The sequence below is a fragment of the Leptonotus elevatus genome, chromosome 21 (assembly GCF_054856555.1).
Source record: "Leptonotus elevatus isolate MCC_2025b chromosome 21, RoL_Lele_1.0, whole genome shotgun sequence".
NCBI classification, from domain to species: Eukaryota; Metazoa; Chordata; class Actinopteri; order Syngnathiformes; family Syngnathidae; genus Leptonotus; species Leptonotus elevatus.
This window is the reverse complement of record NC_141259.1, coordinates 2,679,885-2,707,593: the sequence shown is the minus strand read 5'-3', so window position 1 is coordinate 2,707,593 and position 27,709 is coordinate 2,679,885. Positions and strand designations below refer to the sequence as shown.

Genomic DNA, 27,709 nt, shown 5'->3' with positions numbered 1-27,709 from the left:
TGATTATATAGTGTTATTATTCTCATTAAACTCATGAGTGAGTTAAAAGTTTATTCCAGCTGACTTTGGGCCAGACAATCTCAGGGCACACATAGACAACCATTCACACATTAGTTTCTATGAACATACATGCATTTGGATTGTGGAAGGATGAAGTACCTGCAGAAAACTAAAACAAGCACAGGGAAATTTAAAACATGCAAACATGCAAACTCCACATAGGACGGCTGAGCTGAGAGAAAAAAAGAATACAACTTGTGTTTTTGAGCATGTTGAATTATGCTGGTGTATTTATAATGATGTAGCTAGGGAGTGTATAGCTTTCTGGCATACCGAGCAAACAACATAAGTCTGTACTTGTGTTGATAATTTGACTCAGAAACCGATTTTGTACAGCCATTAAAGTTCTGCAGTCGTTAATTAAACACGAAAAGCACCAAGCTTATTATTTTCACACTACGATGAAGAACATGAACATTAATTATGTAATAAAAAATAAAAAAAGGTTTTCTCCTTTGAATAAAAACGCTTCGAAAGTGCACATAACAAAGCTCATTTCGAAATTCAAGGAGGAAACGTTTTAACAAAACTGACCAATCATGTGCGTGTACGTTTTCTGTTGGTTCGTGGAGTGGCGGCTTGCCATTGGACAAAGGGCACCGACGACGGCCAATCAAATCGTGGCAAGTCAGACAAGTCGCAGACTGGAGGAGGCGGTGCTGGTGAGCGTTGTGATTACTGATTAGCAAAGTGATTATTAGCTTGTGCGACACCACAAAGCTAAAGGCTGCCCTGCGGTTATAAATCGCGATTGACCCAGCCTATTTAAATTTGATGACATTCAAACGAATACTACCAAATTAACCATTACTAACGAGGCCAAACGTCTTTGGACAATGAAGAGGACTGCGTTGCTGTTCATTGTGCTGCTCGGCGTTGCTCACTTAATGACTGTATGCAGATGTGAAGATGGTGAGTTTAGAAACGTAATACTCATAGCATTCATTTGCATTTTGCAATAGGAACGCTGAGTTCCACACACATATTTGATATAATTTATTGCTGGCGATGTTAGCAACCTAACATCAAAATTGTAGCAGCCAAACGTCAGCTCGTTTTGTCAGGTGAGTGAAGAAAACTGCATTAAACGTTTTCACATCATTTTGGAGCATGGTTTGTTTTCGTGGCGTCAAACCACCAGAACGATTCTTTCGGCTAATTCTTCCATGTTTCTCCTCCTTGTTCCAAAAGAATACGAGGAGGATGAGGAAGACGAGAGTAACGAAGTGGAAGAAGTTGACGACGACACAGAAGTCAAAGAGGAGAATGGCGTTCTGATTCTTAACGATGGCAACTTTGATAAATTCATGGAGGGCAAAGACACCGTGCTCATCGAATTCTATGCTCCATGGTACCTTTATGAAAACATGAACAATATACATGCTGTAATCTAAAAGGGGATCGGTGTCCAGGAAGAATGTTGACGAGATATATTTTAGTCATCTTGGTTTCATGTACACATGCACTTTTGTGTAGGTGCGGCCACTGTAAACAGTTTGCGCCAGAATACGAGAAAATAGCGCAGACCCTGAAGGAGAATGATCCTCCCATTCCGGTGGCAAAAGTGGACGCCACCGAGGCGAAGGATTTGGGAAGCAGGTTTGAGGTGTCGGGCTATCCCACCATCAAAATATTGAAAGGAGGTGAACCTGTGGATTACGATGGAGACAGGACAGAGAAGGGTAAGGGACATAGGCAATGTTTTAACAGAGGCATTAATGCTGATTAATATTTTGCTCATTCAAAAATACAAGTGAACAGGACCTTAACATTTTTGGGGTATCACTAATGAGTTAAAATTTGTGTCCTAGCACTTTGATACTAGTCAACAGAGACTTCAATCTTGCTCCTTGTCTGCAGCTATCGTGGCCCGCGTGCAAGAGATTTCTCAGCCAGACTGGAAGCCCCCACCCGAGGCCACGCTGGTGCTGACCAAGGACAACTTTGATGAGATGGTCAACAATGCTGACATCATCCTGGTGGAGTTTTATGCACAGTGGTAAGTCAGCCGACTGCTTTACTAAAACCACCCTTAAAAGTGCTTCAATTCACAATAAAAAATATTTTGATTCCAGAGTAAAAATACAATGATAAAGTTAGGTCCAGAAATTGTAGTTTGCATTCCGAATGTATGTCTGAGAGAAAGTAACCAAATCACCATGTTTGTGTATCGCGTCCAGGTGTGGACACTGTAAGCGTCTGGCTCCCGAGTACGAGAAGGCAGCCCAAGAGTTGAGCCGCCGCTTGCCGCCCATCCCTCTCGCCAAAGTGGACGCCACCGCGGAGAACGAGATCGCCTCCCGCTTCGACGTCACCGGCTACCCCACCCTCAAGATCTTCAGGAAGGGCAAAGTGTTCGACTACAACGGGCCCAGAGAGCAGCACGGTACGTGGCATCCATGCTGCATGGCTGCCCCAAAGTAGGTTTGTGCTTAGGTCCTGCTTTGCCTGCAGGTATTGTGGACTACATGGGCGAGCAGGCGGGGCCTCCATCCAAGCAGGTGCAGGCTGCCAAACAAGTGCAGGAGCTTCTGAAAGATGGCGATGATGCGGTCATTGTCGGCATTTTCTCCAGTGAACAGGATGCGGCGTATGAGACCTACATCGAGGCTTGTAAGTAGGACTAGTCTTCATCACCATACTTTTGATACATAAAATTTAAATTAAAGGGGAAGTCAACCACCCCAAAAAATCTTGACAAAATGTTCTATGCACCCCCACTTGTCTTGACATGGTATTTTGGTAAATACTGCAAAATCAAGCAGTTTTACCAATATCAGACAGCGGCCATTTTGACACTTGCTGTCGAGTGAAAATTACATCACAGTTGCTCAGGTGAGCTGTGATTGGTCGTTGCCTGAGCCCTCAGCAACTGTGATGTCATCTTCCGTCGACAGCAAGTGGCAAAATGGCTACCCCCTGAGATGGATAAAAATGACTCATAACTCATGTTCCACAAATGTAATATTAATCAGAATGTCTAGTGAGGTCACATAACACATTATTGTCAAGATATGTTTTAAGGTTGACTTTCACAATGGCTGCTGTTTGCATGGCAGGTAATTCACTGAGGGAAGACTTAACTTTCCGTCACACCTTCCGCTCCGAGGTGGCCAAACTGCTCAAAGCATCACCTGGTCAGGTGGTCATCGCCCAGCCAGAAAGGTTCCACTCTAAATATGAGCCTGCCTCTCATACACTTCCAGTAAAGGTAAAGAGTCCCCCTTCCCGCGCACGCATGTAGTTACTATAGTCACTAATGTTACTGCTTTTTGTCCCTGCCAGGACTCGACATCAGTGTCAGATGTACAAGAGTTCTTCAAGAAGCACGTGATCTCTCTGGTGGGCCACAGAAAGCCAAGCAATGATGCCAAGCGCTACACAAAGCGGCCGCTTGTAGTTGTGTACTACGGCGTTGATTTTAGCTTTGACTACAGGAAAGGTACGTCGTAGTTGCCTAAGTCTGCGCTTGTAGTCAATCTTGTGATTGAAATGAGTGTTGTGCATGTTTAGCCACTCAGTTCTGGAGGTCGAAGGTGCTGGAGGTGGCCCACGACTTCCCCGAGTACACGTTTGTCATTGCCGACGAGGAAGACTACGCAGACGAGCTGAAGAGTTTGGGTTTGAGCGAGAGCGGCGAGGACGTCAACGTCGGTATTCTGGCTGATGGCGGGAAAAAGTTTGCCATGGAGCCTGATGACTTTGACTCTGACGTGCTGAGGGAATTTGTTATGGGTTTCAAAAAGGGTGAGTTTTTTTTTTTTTTTTTTTTAATGATTAACAAAAATGTTCAGTCACACATTGTAGAACAAATCACGTGCATTTATGTCAACAGGAAAGCTGAAGCCCATCATCAAGTCCCAGCCCGTCCCGAAGAACAACAAAGGACCTGTCAACGTGGTAGGAAAAACCTTCGATGAGGTAGTCATGGATACCCAGAAGGACGTCCTCATCGAGTTTTACGCTCCTTGGTGCGGACACTGCAAAAAACTGGAGCCTGAATACTTAGCTTTAGCAAAGAAGTACAAAAGTGAGAAGAACCTTGTGATTGCCAAGATGGATGCCACCGCTAATGACATTCCGAACGACAAGTACAAAGTTGAAGGTTTCCCCACGATATACTTTGCGCCGAGCGATGGCAAACACAAGCCTGTCAAGTTTGAAGGTGGTGACAGAACAGTGGATGGATTCAGTAAGTTTTTGGAAAAGCATGCCACCAAGTTGTCCCACACAAGAGACGAACTGTGAACAGTATGGACTAAACTGTGCCGGGGAACGTCCAAACAAGTGGCCCAGGGACACGTGGGAAGGTGAAGGGAATCAAGCATCAGTTTAAATGTTACTGAGTTGCTATGAGGATTACAGAGTTCATCCATCGTTTTAGTTTGTTCAGTTTTTTCTGCTTTTTATAAAGCATGTGAGCTCTGAGGGTTTTTAAATAAAAATAAAATGGTGGCTCTGTGGGCCAACGCTCCAATTTGACTCCTCTTGATTGTATGAAAAACAGCAAAGGGTACAATTTAATCACATTTAAAAAGTGCTTTTTACATTTCAGTTGGCACCTTTTTTAAATGGCAGTCGAATCATTAGTTTGACAGCAGCATTTCGTAGTGGGACGGCAAGGCAGTTAGCGCAAGGTTACTGTTCAGAAAAGTGCATCATGCATTATGAACGTTTATATATGCTATTCTAAAAACTACTTAGTATAATGGACAGATGCAAAGGCACTTTTCGAAGATTGGTACTTGGAACGGTTAAAAGTGGACTGTTAAGAAAACTCTTGAGTGAAGCGCTGGTGGAAGGCGCTGATCTTCTGCAGTACTATCTTTAATTTCTCTGTCGGTGGTAAGATGGTCATCCTGGACAGAGGAAGATAACTCAGTTTCTGTTAACGTTGGGGTTGTTTTTAATTCAATGCCGCCTGTGAATGTACTGACCTGAAATGGAAAGTTCCCTCTCTTTGGCCGAAGCCGCTCCCTGGCACAAGGCAGATGCCCTCTTCTTCCAGCAGCCTCATGCAGTAATACATGTCAGGCACTTGGCCTTCCTCCTGCCAAGTCAACATGGTGCTCAGTAAAAGGAATTCAACTGGAATCTGAAACCAATGAACACACCTTGGCCTTGTCGATGGCCTTCTGAGGTAGAGTGATGCGCGGGAACGTGTACATGGCGCCCTGCACAGGATTACATGTAATACCTGGTACTGTGTTGAAAATCTGCTCAGTCATCCTGGCCTTCTCCGCCAAGGCGTCCAACACTGCCGTACGTTCCTATGAGGACATTCAAATTTGTCAACAGTGAAAATGCATGTCATATCACATGGGTGCAATTCAGAGCTGGTGAGCTTTTTCCAACCTGACAAAAGCTTTACCAGCATGTTGAGTGGTGTGGGCTTGAGCCAATGCATTGATTTTGTCACCCTCTTATGGCCAATGCAGGCATGACGTGAGAGTCTTATTGTAATTTCTCCCGCCAAAATGACATTTAAAAAAACGTATTAGCAAAAATTCACTGACCAGACTAGTCTAATGAGGTCCAATAAAATATCTACCTTTTAGAAAAATGACACCACTGAAGATTACAGGTCCAGCTTGAAACATAGTTAGTTTTGTTTGACAAGTGCACCCCCTGAAGGATATTGGTGGTAGTACATGTAACAATGTCAATGCAGTTGCAAAAGTTGACATTTCCTTCACTATTTACTAGGGATGAGAACTAATTCAAACTATTGCAGATTGTACACAGTAAATACCACAGATCTTTTATGGGCCCAGACTAATGGACCCACTAAAGTATCCTTATAATGGATTTTGGAGCCATGCTGTAGTTTGACATTACTATAGATCTGATTCACTCAGACTGCATTACAACACTTTGGAAATGACTTTTGCAGTCTCAAAAAAGAAAATAATAATCTTAAAACGCTTCATATTTCCAGAACATGTCTAACTTGGGCTGATTATGATGACAGCATGAAATAAAGTTAAATTTTTGTGTTATGGTAAAGGTCACATTTGCATGCGAGCAGCATTTTGTGGTTATGTCTATTCAGACCTTCATGAAAGTGGTGTAGGAGGGCTCATCAGGCTGAGGGGGATTCACCACCAAGTCGAGGAGAGCCTGCCCAGGGACGGGGGGGCATAAGCGCACTGAAACCAGTTTGAGAAGTTGGGCTTTCACCGCCGGGTCCATGTTGACTATCTCCATGTATCCTCCACGGAATCCACACCTGATCGCCACAGACACAATGGTGAGTGCAAGAAGCTTCAGTTTAGCTTTTCCACTTGAATGAATGTGAAATAAGAGATAATCTGAACTCAAAAATGTTGTATGGCAACAACATGGAAAATGAGGTTTGCTGCACCTGCATGAACTGGATTGTGGGTTCAACCTGCTTGGTACCATTTTTTTATTTAATTGATATATAATCTATTGCATTGCTCGTATGGAGGCATATTTTTTTCATAACATAATATTGAGCAATGCATTTTGTATTCTTCTGGTGGCAACTCACTCTCCCATGTAGCATTTGGAGGTGGAGTGGAAGGAGGCCATCTCGACAGTACTAGAGTACTCGGGTCCCATCTCAAACAGCACCTTCTTAAAGGAGTCAAACTTGCAGCCTTCTGCATACACGTTGTCTTGGTAGACCTAAAAACAAGTGGAAATAATACCAAGTTCATAACAGTATTCATCAAAGACAAGCCTCTATACATTATTATCACTATAATGACATTTTCATAATTACTTCATCAGCCATGAGGAAGAGGCGTTCCTCTTTTGCAAAACGGATCACATCTTCAATGCACTGCCTGCTCTGGACCTGACCTGCAAAACGAGATACACAGATTTTAAAATAATTATCTTCAAGAGATGCTCGCTTTTTATGTTGCAATAAAATACGAGCATAAAAAAGAAATGAATGAGTATGTACGAGTCAACAATTTTAAGCTACAGGTATCATAACTGCTCCCCAATCTACAACTTAATAAATGTCAGATAGTAAAAAAAGATCACCAGTGGGATTTCCGGGGTTGATGATGCAGAGCACACGTGGATTACAGTGCTCCCTCGCCGCTTGGAGGGCCCTTTGCAACTCGGCCACGTCCAGGCTCCAACATTTGTCCTCATCCAAGTAATAACTGATCTGCACGGCGCCCAGGTCGGCGATGGCGGCCGAGTACAGCGGATACTGGGGGATGGAGATCATTACTCCTGTGCGGGTGCGACCCTCGCCGCCCACCATCAACTTCAGCATGGTCTGGGGTCGAGAGGGAGGAAGAAAGTTTGAAACTGTCGCGAACCAAAAGATTTTTGCGTATTTTCAATCTAGGTGTAATGCTATGTGTTACTATTAGCTTAATGATGTACAGAGGGCCCAAGAAATAACAAGAGATGGCCATTTTTTGGGACACTTTTGTGCCTTTATTACTATCAATTTTCTGACATTTCTGGCAATTTTGTAAACATTTAAATGGTAATTTTTGGGATATAGTCTTGTTTCTGAACTTTTTATAGTTAATTTAACAGTTTACATTTTTGTTAGCTTTAAAAAAAAATCAGACATTTTTGGCAATTTTGTGTACATTTCATGGTAATTTTCGTGATTTCTTTTGTTTTTTTATATTGTATAGTTACTTTTTGAATGTTTTCTTTTCTGCTTTTTTTTCTAAACTAAATTTTTTGACTTTTGTTTTTTATGCAATTCCAACGACATTTTATGCGAATTTTCTGTCTTTCTTCATTTATTTTTGGACAATATTTATTTATTTACTTATTAATTTATTTACTTTTTGAATGTTCAATTTTCTGCCATTTTTGGCAATTTTATGGACATTTATGCTTTTCCTCTTCCTTTTTGGACATTTTTATGTAATTTAAAAGAAAGACTTTCATCCACCTTTTTTATCTCTATTTCTGACAACTTAAAAATTTGGACTCTTGAATATTTATTTTTTCTTAAAAAAAAAAAAATCTAAATCCTGAATTTATTTTAAAGATATTTTATCTAAAAAAAAAACCTGATATAGACACTTGTGGAGTGAAGACAGAGATGTGCAAAGTACAGCAGGGTATATAATTAACGACTGTGCAAGTGGAATGGTTTTTGTCATAACCATAGAACTGATGTGGCGAACTGATGACTTCAAGCAGATTACTTCATCATACCACGATGGCGTCGCTGGCCCCGGTGGAAAGGAAGATGTTGTCCGGACTGGACGGGATCCCGCCATCTCTCTTCTCGATATAGCGTGCGACATCCTGACGGATGCACTCGATGCCCTGGCTGGCACTGTAAGCACCTTGAATGAAAATTGACTTTAGTGTTCAGCCGGATTTCTTGTTTATTCACAAAGTCAATTATTGATGAGAGCACAAAATGGTAACGCATGGAGAGGAGGTGAAGCAAATGGTTGACTGAGTTAAGGGTGTGTGTTCACTTCTGACCTATACTGTGACCTCCGCAGGCCTGGAGAATCCGCTGTGCCCGTTGCTTGGCGTCCGCTGGAAATGTGTCATTTTTTAAGAGGTCAGGATAAGCACACATTGCTAGCACCTGCAAGACAAACAAAACATGTGCAGTGGACTGTATATATGAATATGATTATATATATTTTTTTTTGTTACATAATCCTTGAACACTCGTCATTGTGAAGCACAGTTGTCCAACCTGTCTGAGAAACGTGATCGGCTTCTGGCCCATTGCATGGGCGTCACCTATGTTGGCCTTAATAACTTCAGTGAAAGGTTTCTTGGCACCCTGCATGGAAAATGCAAGGCAAGAGTTAAGCACAATCAATCACACTAAGTGGTGCGTTTATTCATATAATGGGCTAGAATACAACTTAAGTAATGCCAACAATGCTGTAAAAATATCTGCCAAATTGCAGGCAGGGCAATCATTCTACTCAATGGGCAGGGCTTCATTCACTGACTGTACAATCATTTCTCTGGCATAAGACCACTACTTTTTTTTACAGTAACGATCTTGTTGGATCAATGTTAGCAAATGTAAATGTTAGCATTACAGTTGTGTGAATGGACATTCAACTGCATCAGCGAATTTTACTATTTGCAGATTTTCTTTTTTACCCTATTTCCCCTTATTTGCTAAAAATCTGACCTATGACCTGCTTTTTTTGTGCTTTGGCATGTCTTGATGGCAAGTAATTATGTTGAAGTGAGTTGAGGAGCTTCAGGAGATTTGGACAAAAGTCGTCATTTGCTGCCATCTTAAAAAACAAACACCAGAGATAGACCAATATGTTTTTTTCAGGGCCAATATATATACTGATTATTAGTAGTCAAGGACGCCGATAACCGATATTTGGAGCTGATATTCATTTTCACTAAAAGGAAAAATATTGGCATCAAAATTTGAACATTTACAAACTCCAGATCTTTTTTTTTTTTTTTGCATATGTTTGTTGTACAACTTTTAGGGTTCGTAAAATATTGGGTTAAAAAAAAAATCTTTATGAAAATACATCTTTGTTTTAAAAATCAAAGTTGCACTAGCATGTCTTCAAAAGTAAAATACAAACTTAAGTAAATAGCTCCCTATTGTTTTCTACAGTAAATAAAATTTTCCAAAATTTTAAAATATATGAAGTATTAAAATTTGTACTTATCTTAGTTTTAATTTCAAACAAAAAAGAAGGTATCTCTGAAAATTTAAATAATTAGTCCCCTGAAGTTAACACTTTTTTAAATGGCTCTATTATCGGCCATATGATTCCTCAAAATGGCTAATGCCAATATTCGACAAAATGCTGAATATCGGTGCCGATAATCTGTCTATCCCCCCATAAAACTAGCCTGCCTCTTTCCCGGCAAGTTGTCAAAATGGCTTGTGCTGATCAGATTCCAAATCATGGAGGTCATCGCAGCAGAGGCACTTAACGACTGTGATGCTGTAATGACTTCACTTTTAACCACAGACGCACAGACTGAGCACAGGAGCAGACATTTGCGAGTGGCTGATGGTGCAGCATGTAAATCACCTTGGAGATATTTGTATTCATCTGCTAAATGGAACCTTTACTCTTGTGCATGCATCGTCTTTCAATGGTGTGTCTGAGCTTTTTTGAGACTCTGAATAGGAACAGTTGCCACACTTTCAAGGAGAGCTGCAAAAAATGTTTTGTGGTAAATCAAATCTAATACTCTTGTGCCTCTTTTTGGTTTTATTTTCCTCCCCATCCGCTTAGCATTGATCTTGAGCTCATCCTTTATTTATTGTTCTCTTTGTCCTGATTAGACCTCGTGAGCTCTGCTTTGGTTTCTGCGTGTCTGCCAGCATGCTGCAGCTGCTGTCGTTTATCAGATGATGCAATGTGACAATGGACTTTGCAAGCTGCTCATGTCGAAATGGACTTTGTCTTCCATGCGAACATACGCATCCGTCAAAATCCTCATTTGACACGCTTGTTTGGTGGCTGTAATTGCAGACGTCATTAGGAGACAGTTATATGTTGCTTTCATGTGTCTGGGAAAATAAGTTGTTGCATAAATACTTTGAAAACGGATGATTGGATGCCTCATGTTTCTTTTTAGTCCCGTGCATTTACTCAAGTCACAAAGAGGCTGCTGTTGAGGACGGGAGCCACCAGGCGCTGATTACACAACGCGGACCTGCGAAGCAGGCAGGCCAGCGAGGCAGGAAACGACGCTGCTTAGTTTACATTTTACTATGTATCTTACTATAAGCACCTTCCACGCAGACTGACCTCGTCATGATAAATCTTATACAATATTTTCATCAATCACATTTGAGTTGCTTGCTTTCTTTCCGCTGACAATGCTTCGGCCAAATGGGCTTATAGACATTCGGATGGCAAATATCTAGGCCAAGGTCAACTCGGGTCACAATCACGCCCATACACACCAGCGCACATATACGCACACACGTCAAATCTGCTGAGCTGCCATTAAAACTGTTCCAGTCAGAGATCTGGCAGGAAACTCATGCTCAGATAACTTCAGCCTTGAAACCAGAGGTGCTAAACATACGGCCCGCGGGCCAGAACAGGCCCATCAGGGGGTCCAATCTGGCCCATAAGGAAGGAACACAAACAGCAATTTTTTTTAAGTGTTGCTAATTTTGTCCACTAAAGGGCCACTTAAATGTCATTCTAAAATGTGGCCGTTACTGAGGATTTGACGCAAAAATTTTACGCTCAAGAAATTTCTGCTAATAAAATATTAATAATGATAATAATAAATGGGAATATTATCAGAATGTACTTGTAATTATTTGTACGGCCCAAAAAAAAACTGGAAATATTTTGGCCTGTGTTGTCAATAACAACAACAAGCTATCAATAATAGCTCATTAGGCCACAGATATACTGGCGCAGTCTACTTGAGATCACATTTTGGTGAAAGTGGCCCTGATCTAAATGTTCATTACCAATTAAAAAACAGCATCGTTTAAAAAAAAAAAACACTTATTGAGACGTAATACTTGACTTACAGAATTAAAGATCTAGCAAATACCCTTTAATCTGGTGAACTATTATTTTCTCCATTTGTGTGCACATATCTGGGTATTTGCTATTAGGGATAGACATAATTGATGTATGGAATTAAGTGGTGACGTCTTGACGGAACTGATGCAAAATAGAGTGCATAACTTTGCTGCATCCAGCGGAGGGGCGTTGCCTCATTCTCAAGACATTTTTTCATTCCTTGAAACAAAAGTGAAATAAAACTCAAGTGATCATCAATTTATTATATTTAGAGTTTATCAATGAAATCTAATCAAATGACATTCCCTAATTGCATTGATATGTTTTTACATATTACCGTTTGTTTGTTTGTTTGTTTGTTTGTTTGTTTGTTTGTTTGTTTGTTTGTTTGTTTTCTTCATCTTTTCTGGAATCGCATCTCTGCAATTAACAACCTTTTCAATGGCCCTCCATTGTTAAAAATACATTTTAAATATAGTTTTAAATCATTTAATTTCATGTTATCCACGTAAAGATAGATAGAGCAGTGTTTGTTTTTCTTGAATGAGCACAAAACAAAACAAAACAAAGCATCAATCACTTGCGTGGCTTTCTATGAAGCTTCTGACAGGGAGAAAAAAAATTGACGCTGCTGGGCCTCACAGCGAGAGTGTCGTCCAATGAACTCTGTTGGCTGTGTCGAGGAGAGAGCCGCACGAAGCCAGTGAGACAAAAGAGGCCAGAGAATGTTCCCTCACTTCTTATGTAATATATTTTCCAGATAGACCACATCCTCCTCCACAACCCAGGACTCGGCAGTCAAATCAGGCTAAAGCACTTAGGGCGCTTTGAGGACGAAAGACTGCAGTGAGTGTTGCATTACAGCGCTCAAAAGTCTCACTGTAACGCATGCCTAGCAGAACACAGTGGATCAATATGACCACAGGAGAAAGTTATAGGAGATCATGTTTGCACTGCGGGAGGGAAAAAAACAAGTCCAACATCACTTTGGACTTCAGTCTATGTAGGTCAGAGACATTCTCAGTAAAAACGTGTACATGTTCAAAATCCCCCGTTAGGGATGGCTACATTACCGTTTCTTAAATGGATTTAATCAAAGAACAGATTAGAGCAGTACGCATTGACGCTGCGAAATTACACACCATGTGACCTGATGTCATCTCCAATGCAACTTACAGCCATATTTGCATAGTATCTACTAGTGTTGTAGTAAAGATCATACCAAACGACCCAGACAAGACCAAGACTTTTGGAGGTCAAGACCAAGACTTTTGGAGGTCGAGACCAAGACTTTTGGAGGTCGAGACCAAGACTTTTGGAGGTCGAGACCCAGACGAGGCCAAGACTAGAGAGTATCAAGACCAAGACAAGACCAAGACTTTTGGAGGTTAAAACAGACAAGATTTTTGGAAGATGGGACTGAGACACGATCAAGACTTTTGGAAGTCGAGACTGAGATACGACCAAGACTTTTGGAGACTTGCCATTCAAGACCCAGACAAGATCAAACCAACACTTTGGAAGTCAAGGCCGAGACAAGACCTTTGCAGGTCAAGACAGAGTCAAGACCAAGACTTTTGGAGGTCGAAACCCAGACGAGACCAAGACTTTTGGGGTTCAAGACCCAGAAAAGACCAAGAATTTTGGAGATCGAGACCCAGACAAGACCAAGACTAGAGAGTATCAAGACCAAGATAAGACCAAGACTTTTGGGGGTTAAGACCCAGACAAGACCAAGACATTTGGAGGTCAAGAACAAGTCAAGACCGAGACTTTTGTAGGTCAAGACCGAGTCAAGACCAAGACTTTGGGGTTCAAGACCCAGACAAGATCAAGACTGTATATATTAAAGAAAAATCATTACACAAAACAAAAACAAAATAAAATGGAAAAAAAACAGAACAAAATGACTAGTATCGCTTTTTCCATTACATTTGGAACAAAATCAAATTCTGCTATGTTGTTTTTGAGTGTTGTAGAGTGTTTCCGCCTACATGTCGCTTGGGAAATATACTCCTTATGGTTTTGGAAACCAGACTTAACTACTGATGAGTTTGCTGACATTTTTTTCAAATTTTTCATGGGCATTGCGCCTCCAATGGTCTTCATCCACTTTCTGTGTCCAGGGGGCATGGCACTCCAGGCACTTCAGCAAGGCAGTGCAGCACCTGCATTCTGTGTTTCTCACTGATTACAGCAGTACTGGCCTGGTCTTGATAAAAAAAAAATTAAAAAAATACGTAATCTGCCCCGTCCGACACCGAAACAAGAGTCTTCGATTGCAACACGAAACCGAGACCAATATAGAGAATATCTACTAGGAATTCCTGGGATGTGCTAAAAAATAATCAACATTTTACTTCTCAGGCTATTTCTTTGTCTGGGGATCTTTGGCTTGCAAATCAAATATTGTATATATAGTTACTGTACTATCAGTGGTGGTGACTGGACCAAATGGTGCTGTTTTGACTAAGATGTATTTATATTTAATACAGATCAGTAATTGAATTGAATGAGCGGCTATTAAAAATCAATTAACGAGAGCTTAATCTTGTTCAGGAGCAACAGTTCCAAGACCGCTTCGAGGTATACAAGTACACAACACTTCCTCCATTGTCTTCATGATATTACGTGAAAGATGTCCACCAAAATTACACTAAATCCTTCTGCTAACTTCTTTCCTACTGTTGGGTGTGATAAAAGTCCATTTCAAGTCTGGTCGGAAAACAGTCTGGGCTGACAATTGTAAATTTTATACCCGATTAATATCCATGGTCGCATATAATGCGTCTTACAAGTAAGTCATCAGTTATCGCTGTATTTTCTGTTTTTCATTAGATTGTTATGATTTAACGGTCTAGAAGTGTTTCTCAGAAATTCAATTGGGGTCAGCTGAACCCTATCCCAGCTGACTTTGGGCTAGCAGGGGCCACACCTTGAAATGGTATAGATATATAACCACAACTATCTGACCAATTTAGAGTCTTCATTGAATATAACATGTAGCATATTTTTGTATTGCGTAAGGAAGTAGAACTGAACATGCAAACTCTACACAGGAAGACCAACATACAGATTCAAAAGCTGAATGTCATAAGTGTAAGGCAGACATGCAAACCACATATGCACCGTGCTGTGCTGTAATTAAGACTTTACAACGACGCGTTCCGACATAAGTCGAATTACTTTAGTCATACGTCGTCGTCATAAGTAGGTACAACTCTCATGAACGTGACATATTTTGACGGAAATGTACTTCCTGGTCACGCATAAGCAAACAATATAACACCGGCTGATGTGTGGCCATCAATAAAAGAGCGGGAACTGTTTTTACTGTAAATGTATAGTTATTTGCTAGCTCAACAAATAGTGTTTCGTTTCGTCACACTTGACTTTTAATTACCTCTTTGAGCTCCTTCTCTATCTTGACCGCCCGCTGCACTATGGCTCCACGAACCGCGTACTCCACACGCTTGACGTTGGGGTTCATAGTGTCCATAGTGAGCACCTTCCCCCGGCTAGACGCCCCGTTGACGTCAGTCTGAGACATTTTGTCAACGCTGTGCTGGACTTGTCAGTACCTGAAACAAACAAAACAGAACAAAAGTCAAGGTGCGTGAAATTAACCGAACACGTGTCCACAAGGGGATAAACGTGGAAAGGGATGTTTACCTGTGGTTCAAAGCCGAGAAAGGGCGACGGATGAGGGCAGCGGTATTGTTGTCGTTCCTCTCCGCAACTCTTCTGAGCCTCAAGTGACAGTTGAGCCTGTTGCCTTCTCATATTGACACACACACCACACACGCATTCACCATGCGGAGCGCGCGGTTGGTTGACGTCTTTTACAACTTTCAATGAGGCGCGTGACGCCTTCATGTCCTGTCGGAAAACAGATACATCTCTCAATACGCACTTACAGGACACATCATTAGGCACAGTTTCGCGCAAAACCGCAGGAGCTGTATCACGAAATCCGCCTTGAGAACATTGATACAGCAATGTCTTAAGCTATTACTACTTGCATTTTAGTGAGTTTTGAAGGATTTGATTTTTCTGGCAAGGACTTCGCAGGGGCGTAGGCAGAAATTATTAAGTGAGGTGGTCTGGTCAGGGGAACACAACACTTTAGACAAGTACTGCTACTCAAGCAGGAAAAAAAGGTCTAATTAAAAAAACAACATTTTGCTGAAATTAATTTATTATATAAAGCCAGTTTATTTGCAGTTGCTTTGCTTTTTGTTTATTTTTGTTTGTTTACTTGTTTAACAAGACAAAAATATTGCTGAGTGAGCAGCCAGCCACATAGTGAAAAATTAAATCCCTCTGAAGCTCTAATCTTATCAAAAAGGGTCCAGCACACCACCACCTTACAAATGTTAACATTGCACTGACATAATTAGGTTAATTTACAAAAAAAGCTTGCAGCGCAAGGTAATCACATCATAGTTTACAAGGAAGAGACATAAAACTAATAATTTTCAGTGTGGTCCTACTTTGTAAAACAGATGCGGTAAACCATATTCATGCACATTTTACCTTCTTAACCTCAGTGATCCATGTACAAGAGATACATTTTCAACCCTGAGAGTAACTAGACTGCAAAACCATCGGATGCATAACTTCTAAGTAGCAGTTTTCTTTTAAATATGGAAAATGAGGCAGATTGTTTTACATCATTGTCCAGTATATTCTATCTATTTGTGGACTTCTATAACATATGCTAAAATGAGTACATTTAAATTTCCTATATTTCCCGTTTTAATGTATTGGTCGAACAAAATCACAGCAACAAGTATTTAGCTTGCAAACCACATTGTACATTGTGCATAGATTGTGAAAAAGATTACACTCGGGAAGGTTAAGGAGACCATATCCATGGAAAAGTGCATTTGTAGGAGAATTATGTTTAGACAAGGATATCACTCTTTGGTTTGTTTTTTTCTCTCAATATGACTAATTAAGCAGTAAATGTAGTGTAAGTATTATTCCAGATAACATTACAATAGTTCAAATGAGGCTCAACAGTATGGGCGCAATTGTCTCAATTGGCTTTATGTACTACTTCTATTTCATGCACTGATTTCAAGTTATTAGCCAATCAGAGCCAAGAGAGTGCCAAGGGATGGACATGGTCACCCCTGGTCACCACGTAGCATCGCTCCTGTCTCAAAAGCAGAGGATGTCATCAATTGTTCAGTCAGGTTAGAATATAAATAAAACTAAGTCACAGTGAGTAAAAGCAAAAGCAACTCTGTAAATAATAATCACTATAGCGGGGCAGAGTTTTTAATACTAATGTAAAATTGAGGCCTCCCTGTTTATGTTATAGTCACATGGGTAATTGGGATGGAAATTAATCTAATTTACTATCATTGAACATTTTTACATTGTTTTCGAAATTGTCTTAGAGAGCTTGCTTTTGTGTGTGAGTGTGAAGTATTCAAAGTATGTATGTGACCATTAAATCTAGCACAGATGTCCTGGAAGGGGCGTAGGAAAGACATTTGATACCCTGAAACTAAAAACAGTTTGTGTGCATGCTTGTGGGCAGCATCAGACAGCACACAAAGTGTTCTATTGACCCATTGTATGCCATCTTTACAAAGGCCAAATTGCAAGGATTTGCATCGCAGCTCAGTTTCCTCAATGGACCGCAAAACCACTTTTGAATTGAGCTGGGATACATTTTTATAAACACGTCCTCACCAACAACTGTTGCCATGAGTGCTAGACCACATAAATATATTGACATTAAAAATATTACACACACAAGAACAAACTTGAGATTAATTTCAATAGCTACATTAAAAATTCCAAGATGATAATGCTCAGTATTGACTGACACTGTCATCGTTATTGACTTAATATTAATGGCAGTTCAATCAAAATGTGGGAAAAGTCAAATAATATGTCACCTCAAAAAGCATTAAAGGTGTTTTTTTTTCTTAAAGTTTGATCGCGTTATACAATAGTTAATGCCTCTTAAAACTAACATGACAGTTTAGAATGTCAAAATGTTAATTAAAATGGTTAAGAAAGGCTTTATGATAGCAACAGTTTGGGCCATAAACAAAGTAATTTATTTTACACTACTTCCAAAATGATTTTTTTAAGCTTAGAACAATTTGGAAGTCAAGAATGGATGTGTTCTCTGAAATATTGACCATCATATATTTACCATTTGCACCGACGTCACGTGATCACGTGACTGCCCTATGACGGAACGGTGGAAGGAAATGATTGTTGAATGGAAGTGGACGTGACCCGGAGCGACTTACTGACTTAGCGACTGTTATTTTACAAATTGAAAGTTATTATTGCCCATAGAGCCATGGAATCTATTACTTTAACCGAAGGTCGCCTGTCAGTCGAAGTTGCACATTTAGTCGGGACTCATAGAGCGCGATATTTACTTAAGTTGGAGATAGTTTGAAAACTGCCCCTTACATTCTGTTGCCTGCTGTTTTTACCAAGTTAATCAAATCGCCGACTTTGCCGGAATTCACAGCGCACAACCTATATCATTATGTAGTCAATGCCATCTCTTCTCCTTACACCGGGGCTGATTCAAAAGCTTGTCGCTGGCTGAGTCTCTGGGACGAGATGCTACGCTCACACCGGGGGACAATATACCTCGTAATGCAAAGGTAAAACTTGTTTATCATGCTAACTGACTCCGTTCTATATTGAAAAGCTGTGATGATGTTATTTTACTATGCTTACTAGCATGGAACAAATGACTATCGTAGTGGCAAGCTATGCAGTAAATTCATGAATATGACTCCGACTCCAAAGTGAAAAACTCCAAGCACAAAGACAAAATCCCCCATTATTAAACAGTCAAATGCACTTAATAGTTTTGAAGAAGGTGCATTTTAAAACTAAGCTGTGTGTTCGTGCAGTTGAAGTGGACGCTAACTATCTGGCTCGTTAATGTGATTTGAAACACGCAATTCGACACCTCTGTTACAATCTTTGTTAGAATGTACGTTTACTAGTAAAATGCATGTACATTTATCTACTAATTACAACATTTATCTACTAACCTCGCAAAAAATGATCGCTGCAAATCCGTGAATACTTTGTGGGCTGCCAGTCCTTTCTGTAGATTGCTGCTATCCATCAACGTCTTTTGTCTTCATTAGTAGGTATGTGATAAAAAGCAACATTTGGTTTACTCCTTTGTCTGTCTGTACAACCGACCGCACAGCAAGATATGACCATTTTATATGATAATCGATTAGATAAAGGACTTTACGCTGTGTGAGATTCAATGGTTACAATACAGGCAAGTGGCTCTTTTGCCGTCCAGTGTCCCCATGGGGGCGTTCCCATGAGGGCTGTGACGTCACGTGCAAAAGGTCAATAATATTATCAACAATGAATACCAAAATATGAACAATAGATCACTGTTACATAATAAACATACAATATTATTAAAACACTTTAAACCCCCATATACTTTACTGTACTTGGCATGTACTGGCACATTATGTGTTGTAATGGAGAAGACCCCTGTGCACATGCAATGTGCTGACATTTTGGAAAGCAAGTGATGTAAGTCAGTAGGCCTTTTGGGATAAGTGCGCCATAGTTCTATTTAAGCTTCAAGGCAAAGGAGTGTCATGAACATGAGGAAAACAAGTTACACTGAAATAATCTGGGGATTAGGAAGGTCACTCAACTTTCTGTTGTTGACCATGAGGACACTTAAAAAAATACACAAAAATGTTTAGTTATAGTAGTCCTAGAGTCTCTTTAAAATTTTAAGATAGTTAATTTTGGGGTGGCAGTGGACAAGTGGTAAGCCCATGACTTGTATATTAATGGTTAGAGGTGGCAAAAGCTAAGTAAGACGCATATGATGACGTGTTTGCTAGGTTGGATGCAGAAAAGTCTAAAAGGAAGTGCGGCACGTTACGGCGGTTAAGGATAGAGATTTAATTGTGTTGACTGGTATAGAAAAGGCAATTGTTGTGGACCAGAAAGTAGAAATGTTAGGCACTAAAAAAGATGACAAATGGAATAGCAGCAATCTGTTGAGTGATAGTGGTGAGGTGTGCTTTAAGTGTGACAGAGGAAATGAGACACATCACATGAGTCAATTTGTCATTTATTAGAAGGAACAAATTAAAATGCAATACTCATGATTTTCTCTTCTCCAATAATACATTCACAGAATGTCACTTTAGCCTTCCTCTGCCCATAGCCACTCCTACCTCTTCTCCATACAATATTGAACTAAGGGCAACATGGCCTTTGGACTGACTGATGTCCACTGATAATTTAAAACACAACATAGAACGAAAATCTCATAGAGTTGATTGGTATTTGCACTGCCCAGATTGTTATACATCAAAAACAGCTGATTATTCAAGTATTTCCTTGATAATTATTTCTGTGCTAGATATGAAAACCACTCATCTGCTGTGATGTTCTGTGTAGGTTTACATGACGTAAACATAGTGTGTCTATGACAATGATAACAGAATGAAATCCATTATAGTGCAATCCCCGTGCAATATTACATGCAGTTAGAGCTGGCGCACGAAAATGACTGTTCGTGTATTTCCTCACAATACTTTCAGTTCCATTAGAATACTGACCACAGTCATATCCAAGCTAAGAACTTTGACATCCCACCCGTTTATAATATATTAACAGAAACATGATACCTCTCAGTGATTGTTTTCACACACAGCAGCACCTGCAGAGACGACACATTGGACACACACACGAGCATAGCCGCAACTTGGCACTGCTGTGAACACAATATAACGACTTTGAAGTGAAATAAATTTGATGGCTTGTTAAACTGTTATAACACCAAAAGCACAAAACCACCAGCCTCCATAACATTCCAACAGACAAGGCAAACAAACTATAGAAAAATATGCAATACAATTCAGATTTTTGGCAACAAAATCAATTGTTTTTTTTAAGTGGAAGTCAACCTTAAACATTTCTTGACAATAATATGTTATATGTGACCTCACTAGTTTAAATATGACATTCTAATTAATATGACATTTGTGTAATATGAGCTATGAAGCAAAATCCAGCCGTTTTTATCATCATCATCATCAATGTTGCTCAGGTCTCAGGTAACAACTAATCACAGCGCAGCTTTAGAAAACAGGTGAGCTCTGATTGGCTGTTGCCTGAGCCCTGAGAAACATTGATGTCAACTCCAGTCGACAGCAAGTGGCAAAATAGCCACCCCCTGAATGGATAAAAATGGCTTGATTTAGCTACTTAACTCATATTCCACTGATGCAATATTAACCAGAATGCCATATTTAGACTAAGTGGGGTTGCATAGAACATATTATTGTCTAAACATTTTGGGGGGGGGGGGGGGGGGGGGGTCGACTTCCCCTTTAAATAATAGAAAAGGCATGTTATGATTTTCTTGCGTACAATAGGCAATTCATTACTGGTGAGTATTTCACTTTTTTTGTTTTACCATGTCATTGATGACAAAAATCCTACTTCTTAAATAAAAATAGGTACTCTGTGCGTCTTGTTCATTATAAAACTACAGGCTTTATACACTGCATGTAAAAAAAATGAAAACACAAAAAGCAAGGCAACATAATGTTTGAAGACTTTTGAAAGGTCATGCTTTTCTTATAAAAAGGCTACTTTGTCAACGAGTCTCTTAAATAACAGTACCACTATAGTCATACTTCTTTGTCATTGCGTCCCTGGAGAGTGATGTGAGAAAAACATTTAGGTGTGAAAAAAAAAAAGATGGTTGAACCTTCTTCAAGGATTTGATGGCACTGACCATTGATGAGGATCTCTGGCAGTAAAAGTCTTAATCAGTGTATGTAAAGATTAGTAAACAATTTCAGTTTGAGCTCCATTGTCCATACACGTGGTCAATTGTTCCTTTAAAAAATAAATTATAAGCAACACAAGCGTATTGCTCAGAGGTCATTTCATGGCTTGACGTTGGCCCGTCAGATGATCCATCATACCGGTACCAGCTTTTCAATGTATACATTCGCTCCTTTAGTGGAGGCAGCTGAAAAATTAGCATCCCAACACGTCGCATCCTAGTCGGCCTTCCCGTTCTCATTAGGCACGCCGGCTTTGGTCCGACAACGTGCCGACTGCAGCACTTTGTAGCAGCCTCGGGCGATTTTGTGCATCCACATGATGTTCATGATGTCCAAGCAGATGCTGGAGCAGATCCACGCCAGGCGCCCGCCGTAGGGCACAAGGTAAAAAGCCTCGGTGCCATAGACGGCGTACATGCGGCTGTAGTAGACCGGCATGACGGCCACGCGCACCATGAAGAACACCACGGCCATGGCCACGCCGTTCGCCATGTTGGATCGGGAGGTCCTTGGGTAACCTAGAACCTCAAAGAACCAGCTGCAACAGGAACAATTCAAAATGCATCAATTCAACATACAGTACTTCCTTGACACAAAATATTACTTTTCTATTAGTCAACACTTTGGTGCCATCTTGTGGCATCTTCAGACATGACATGCCAAGAGCTGCAAATAGGTGTGTTTTTAGCAAAGAGCTGGAGATAGGTCCCACAGAAAAAATACACACAAAAAGGTTATAGTGAATAGCGGACCACAACTAGGCAGGGGTTCACTTTAATAATAATAAAGTGTCATTTACAGCGTTTTTGTTTATTTTATTAAGTGCTGAACAATTAAAATCGACATTTCAATGTAAACAATGACATTTTTAAATCACAAAGGCTGCAGCAATTTTGTATAGTATATGTATAGTATAATTTAGGTCAATCAACTTATAAAAATATATTAATATATTTTTTTATTCCTTTAGTGTCTTAGATAAGTTCTAGTGCCAGCTCGTAAACAGCTAAGTCACATTAAAAGGGACAAAAATCACGAAAATGAAAAATTATTAAAAAAAAAAAAATTCAAAACACATGTGTTTGTATTTCAAACTTCTGTTTCTAACTATGAAAAAAACCATCTTTTTAGTTTAGTCTTAACAAGAATTGTGGCCAAAGGCAGAATCCTAGTCGTATATTACGCCCCTTAATGCTGTAAATAGCAAATATTTGTTGTGGCGGAAGCTAAACTAGCAATTTGCCACACATAGTTACAATGACTAATTCTCCGTCTTTCATTTCTTCTACTTTCCTTCTTGGCAAATACTTTGGTGCATTACTGTCAGTAGACACCTAAAGCGTGCTAAAGAAGGTAAATAGTAAATACAATTACTTAATAGTAAATAGCATTACTTAATACTAAATCTTTGTTGTAGTGGGAGCCACATGCTAAACTAGGGATATGTCACAGTAGTTGACGTGACGACTACTTCTTCCATTTCTTCTGCTTTCTTTTTTCTTTGTAAATACTTTTTCTGTATTGCCATCACCAACACAAATATTTCAAACAGGTATGGTGGATTTATGGACTTAATCAAAGGTTTCTCAACAAAATTGCAGACAAACAAGATTTTGCTTACGCTATCTTAAGTCAGGCTGCCGCCAAATGGTGGCAAACTGATGAAAGAAAATGGCTTCATTAGTAAAAGTTATGTTTTTTTTCTGGCGTTAGTTTCATCTCCAGCTGGACTGATGGTTTTATTTAGGCTTAAAAAAAATTAAAATGTCTTAAATTCAAATGTCATATAATAATTTAGTTCTACTTCATTCACACAGCACTGCACAACAACCACGGATTTAAGAAATTGCTGTATATAAATGTAAACAGTTCATCTTTTATAGTCCCCCACGTTGAAAATTTTCAAAACAGGAAAACTGGAGGCATCCCGGAATGGATTAGTTACACATGCATGAAAAAACAATCATTTGAAAATAGTCTTGTGAGGACATGTGAAAGTGTCCCGCGTCGGCATCTGCAACTATTGTCCGACCCAAAACAACAACAAACACACTTGTTGTGTTTGTGTTTATAACACTTCTCTAAAACAACGCTACTCCATCCAGCAGAACTGCACTACAGCCCCCTCGCTAACTGACACCACACCTTAATTAATCATCATATGCATCAGTCTTGTGAACAAATTGTGAGACTCAATTACACAATTCTGTATTTTCACATTTTATCATAAAAATACAGTAAAATAAAAGGCATGCCCTCTAATAAATGCCTAATCGCTAATTAACAACTGGTAATCTCTTCAGTTGGGTAAATAAATACCTCCGCCAACTATTTGAGTGCATATTCTGTTTTAAAGTTATGTAATCATATCGTTATCTTACATAAAGCAAAGTAAAGTAAGTACAACTGTCATAAATGCTCCAAAATTGAGTTCTGAAGGTACGTACCGCTGGTTCACACATGGAGTAGAAAACTCGGCGAGCAGACGGAAATTAGCAAAATAAGGCAACATGCCTTGGCCCTGCAAGGAGAGAAAAAAGAGGAAAACAACGTAGACGTAAAAAGATACACAAAACAAGACACAAGATCAATCAGATCTTTAGGGCGTGCTAACCACTGACATCATTTAGATTCCAACTTGAATCATGTTTAATAGGCAAGTCACAAATGGAAGAAAGTGAAGACTACAATTGGTACTTGTAACTAAAATGTGTACTTTTATGCCATACATAAAGTACAAGCCAATATTCTTATGGTATACCAGGCATAAATTACACACAGATGCCAAAAAGAGCTCTGTCAAAAGTTTACTGCTTTTTAATTGTACTACTGTCAAAATCAGCAATTCAGTGAGATATTTGTGCACGTTGCTGATCACAAGGTTGGCTTGACATTTATTGCTCGTTTCTGCTGCTCTCAAGTGGACGAACATTGAACTGACAATAACATCCCATGCCATCATTTGAAGCTATCAATAAATATGGACACAGGATTTTGACAATCCATGAATACATTCAGTCACGCATCTGGCTGTAATTGCAATCCAAAGTCATGCAGACAAAACATTTGTTTTTGTTTTCAGTACATTCATCCTTAATAGCTTAATTAAAGCTGAAGGAGTGCTCATAATAATCACTAGTTAAATGCAGATGGATGTGATGTTGCAGAAGCTTCTGGGGAAATCATGTGATAAGTAAACAGCTATTAACATAACTATTAGGCACACAAATCCAAGTTATGATGTTTAAGTTATGCCGCTAGTCAACAAAAATTTTGATTGCTTGCAACTGTCATTTGTGTGTAAATTTGAAAGTAAAAGCAAAAGTAAAAAAAATAAATCTCAAAATAACCACAATAATAACAACTCATTCAAAACCAGTGCAATACATACACTCATTAATGTATCTAATTTTGTGTCCGGTAAGCATATTTGACTCATTGCCTGACTTTAAACACCGTACAAAAAGGAAACTTACCTTCAAGGCTGAAATAAAAGAGTGCCATTACACTAATAATAAATACAAATGGGTGTACTTTCTGTGTACAATATTTAGCACCTTGCTTAGCACGAGCACGCTAGTACCTCTAGGAACTGGTAAGTCCATACTGTGACTGGGCATCACATCTGCTCAGTGCAACCAAACAGCAATAACAGCAGACAAGACAGGAATAAAATAAGGAAGAGGTTCCCATCTAGATCAAAATATCCCTTCATGAGACACACACACGCACGCACGCACATACACACACACACAACGCGCCTTTTAGGTAGTTTTTGCATGAACTGTGTTTACACAAGCCAAGTTGGTAGTCTTTGGATGTGGTGTTGAAGAACAACGATTAATGTTAAGGAGACAGACAGAAAGAGAGACAGAAAAATTAGAATAACAAAAAAATGCTTCGAAATACTGGAAGCAAATATGAAGCGACAAATACAAACACTGACAAATTGAGCATGCATCTAAAAGTCCCCTAAGATGTGTAATGTTATGGTTTTCCTTTTGTTGAAGGTTAAAAACAGACACATTCTGGTGAAAAGTCACTCTTCTCAACAATGGAAACAAGCTAAAGAAATTACGCTAACTTGTACCTTTGACATTTACAATATAGTCAACGATTCGTGTCCCTAATTGAGATAAATCCATATTGTGCTTTTGATGTCAACAGTCACACGTAGACACACGCTGGAACGATAACTAATAAAACTTTGATAAATGACAAGTTTGACTGGTTACCAAAATAAAGCAGATGAAAATGACATCTAGGGTGGAGACAATTTTGGTTCTCATCAGTGGGAAGAGTAAAAAAAAAAAAAAAAAAAAAAAAAAATTATATATATAAAAAATAATAATAATAATAATAATTCTAAGGAAGACAGTCATGAGTGTGTCCAGTGACAGTATGGATGCCAGAAGCAACCTGTAATGTAATAATTTCATGAAAATGTTTTTTTTTTTACCGATAATGTAATACCTTATTACATTAACAACACTAAAACTCTGATGTAAAAGTGAACTTAAAAGTTTCAATGTCTTGATTGTTTAACAATAAACCTTAACATAACAATCTTATATAATAAAAAATAAAAAATAAAAAAAACAGGTACATTTAACTGTAACAGTACTCCCAGAAATTTTTGCAGCAGTTCTGAACAAGTGAGCGGAGCTTGCTTTGATTAACTCTGCAGAGTTGGTTTAACATTAAATAAATTAACTCTGTCAAATAACTCCAACAAAACACAGACCTCCATTTAAATAATTCAAATCAGTTAGAAATGCGCTTTGGAGGTTGAAATCAACTCAGAAAAATGTAACATGAAAATTTTACCACTCAATTTTAACACATAACAGTCTCGGATTTTTGAAACACAAAATTGTAGAACTTTGGACTGAAAATGATATACATATATTACATAATATGTAAAAAAAAAAAAAAGACCCATAAATAAATAGATCCCTAACATTCATAATTATCGGTAAAAATGTTATTACAATATCATTCAGGATTTTTTTTAATTAAAATTATTGGTGAAATTATTACAGTTTTGGGTTATAATAGATTATGATTGAGTTAAGCGCCAATTTTATTACATTTTCAGGCGTTATTGCGTTTTGGGGAAATTATCACTACGATGTCTCTTAAATCTGTTACATGAGTTTGTTCTGCGAACCCAAAATAAAACTCTCACACAGACTACGGTGCAACATTGACTCCACTGCTATTGAGAGCCAGAAATAAATACTAGTAGTCCTCTTTAGAGTTGCTAAAGCTCTGCTCACAGGACTGTACCAGGCCTGTATGCACATTCACCGTAAATAAATGGTGACAGACTGACAGTGCATTAATTTCCCCACGTATTTCTGCTGCCCCCACGTGGCTAAAAATGGAACTGATAGTTAAGACGAATGACATCATTAGTAAACAGGGACGCATGCTTTTACAAGCTGCGCAACCATCTCCTTGACAGTGGCATGATCTAAATGAAAGCAGACAAATGGATGGAATTATGATATGCATCACACTATTAATCACATATCTAGCCACTGGCTACAGTGCTACTGTGACCAGTAAGAGCATAACAATACTTTTTTATGAAAGGCCAATCACTTTAGTATTTAATACCTTTGCCAGTTTTCTCTTTAGATGGAAAGAGCAAGGAAGAGGGAGAGAAGCGAAATGAGTCTCCGGCACTAAAACAGGGGGCAAATGCTATTTCAGATATGCAGCCAGTTGTTAGGTTAAACACAGTTTGTTCACATGCACAGTAACAGGAAACCTGAAGGGCCCTCTGTTGGCATGCAAGGCAGGCGCTAAAACTCAAGAATAGATCGAGAGAGGGGTGGAGGTAGGGTCAGTAAAACAAACGAAGGACAGGAACTGTAATCACAAGGTGAGGCAGAGGAGGGGAGATAGGGAGGATGGGGTTCAAAAGCCAATACCATTGTTGAGCATTCCATGCAAAAAATACCATGTAATCAATAACTTCCATAATCATTACACAACAGAGAACTGTCGATCTAGAGAATTTGAGAGCAAACCAGGAGTGAACAGCAACTGTCCTACAAGACTGGGCACACTGATCACGCACCAAGGTCTTGGTGGGTGACAACTCATACTGATCATATTACATAATATTAGGGCTTGGAAAAACAGTCAGCCAAGTCGGATACGTCGACTTTAAAAATAGGTAAACTGAAAAACAATTTTTTTTGCGGCCTTCCATGTTTCTACACAAACCTTATTTTCAGATGCACACAGTGGACAGAAAGTTATTGAGCTAACAGAGATCCGGACGTCACGTGACACACACCCATGTGGCAGGAAAGTAGAGGC

At 39.4% G+C, this 27,709-nt stretch overlaps 3 protein-coding genes across 3 annotated transcripts in view; 1 reads left to right on the top strand and 2 right to left on the bottom strand.

Annotated features, from left to right (window-relative positions):
- Positions 1–687: 687 nt before the first annotated feature.
- On the top strand, positions 688–4,537 carry pdia4 (protein disulfide isomerase family A, member 4). The gene is made up of 10 exons (XM_086065813.1): positions 688–972; positions 1,252–1,411; positions 1,537–1,742; positions 1,921–2,059; positions 2,241–2,446; positions 2,515–2,673; positions 3,120–3,271; positions 3,346–3,502; positions 3,574–3,807; positions 3,896–4,537. The coding sequence occupies exons 1-10, from the start codon at positions 897–899 to the stop codon at positions 4,306–4,308; spliced, it is 1,902 nt and encodes a 633-aa protein (XP_085921939.1). The 5' UTR covers positions 688–896; the 3' UTR covers positions 4,309–4,537.
- LOC147155562 (alanine aminotransferase 2-like) lies at positions 3,862–15,369 on the bottom strand. The gene is made up of 12 exons (XM_086065814.1): positions 15,204–15,369; positions 14,935–15,112; positions 8,732–8,821; positions 8,509–8,617; positions 8,230–8,363; positions 7,078–7,321; positions 6,809–6,888; positions 6,575–6,711; positions 6,115–6,289; positions 5,175–5,330; positions 4,998–5,110; positions 3,862–4,919 (listed from the first exon to the last, which is right to left on the bottom strand). Exons 2-12 carry the CDS (start codon positions 15,079–15,081, stop codon positions 4,829–4,831), a joined length of 1,476 nt encoding a protein of 491 aa, XP_085921940.1. The 5' UTR covers positions 15,082–15,112; positions 15,204–15,369; the 3' UTR covers positions 3,862–4,828.
- Positions 15,370–19,627: 4,258 nt separating this feature from the next.
- tlcd4a (TLC domain containing 4a) overlaps positions 19,628–27,709 on the bottom strand; it is an 18,562-nt gene continuing 10,480 nt past the window's right edge. Inside the window, exons 6-7 of the mRNA XM_086066404.1 lie at positions 23,824–23,897; positions 19,628–21,914 (exon numbers count right to left, since the gene is read on the bottom strand). Of these exons, the coding sequence (XP_085922530.1) occupies positions 21,593–21,914; positions 23,824–23,897 (396 nt within the window). The 3' untranslated portion in view covers positions 19,628–21,592. The remainder of the gene's footprint in view (positions 21,915–23,823; positions 23,898–27,709) is intronic.

Bases quoted from the DNA above. Each gene is read 5' to 3' on its own strand.
- pdia4 (XM_086065813.1), top strand. From the start codon at position 897: ATGAAGAGGACTGCGTTGCTGTTCATTGTGCTGCTCGGCGTTGCTCAC. The intron at 2,447-2,514 runs GTACGTGGCATC...CTTTGCCTGCAG, and splicing joins CGGGCCCAGAGAGCAGCACG to GTATTGTGGACTACATGGGC. The intron at 3,272-3,345 runs GTAAAGAGTCCC...TGTCCCTGCCAG, and splicing joins CTCATACACTTCCAGTAAAG to GACTCGACATCAGTGTCAGA.
- LOC147155562 (XM_086065814.1), bottom strand. From the start codon at position 15,081: ATGTCTCAGACTGACGTCAACGGGGCGTCTAGCCGGGGGAAGGTGCTC. The intron at 8,822-14,934 runs GTAATTAAAAGT...TTTTCCATGCAG, and splicing joins TAGAGAAGGAGCTCAAAGAG to GGTGCCAAGAAACCTTTCAC. The intron at 6,712-6,808 runs GTAATTATGAAA...ACTTGTTTTTAG, and splicing joins TCTTCCTCATGGCTGATGAA to GTCTACCAAGACAACGTGTA.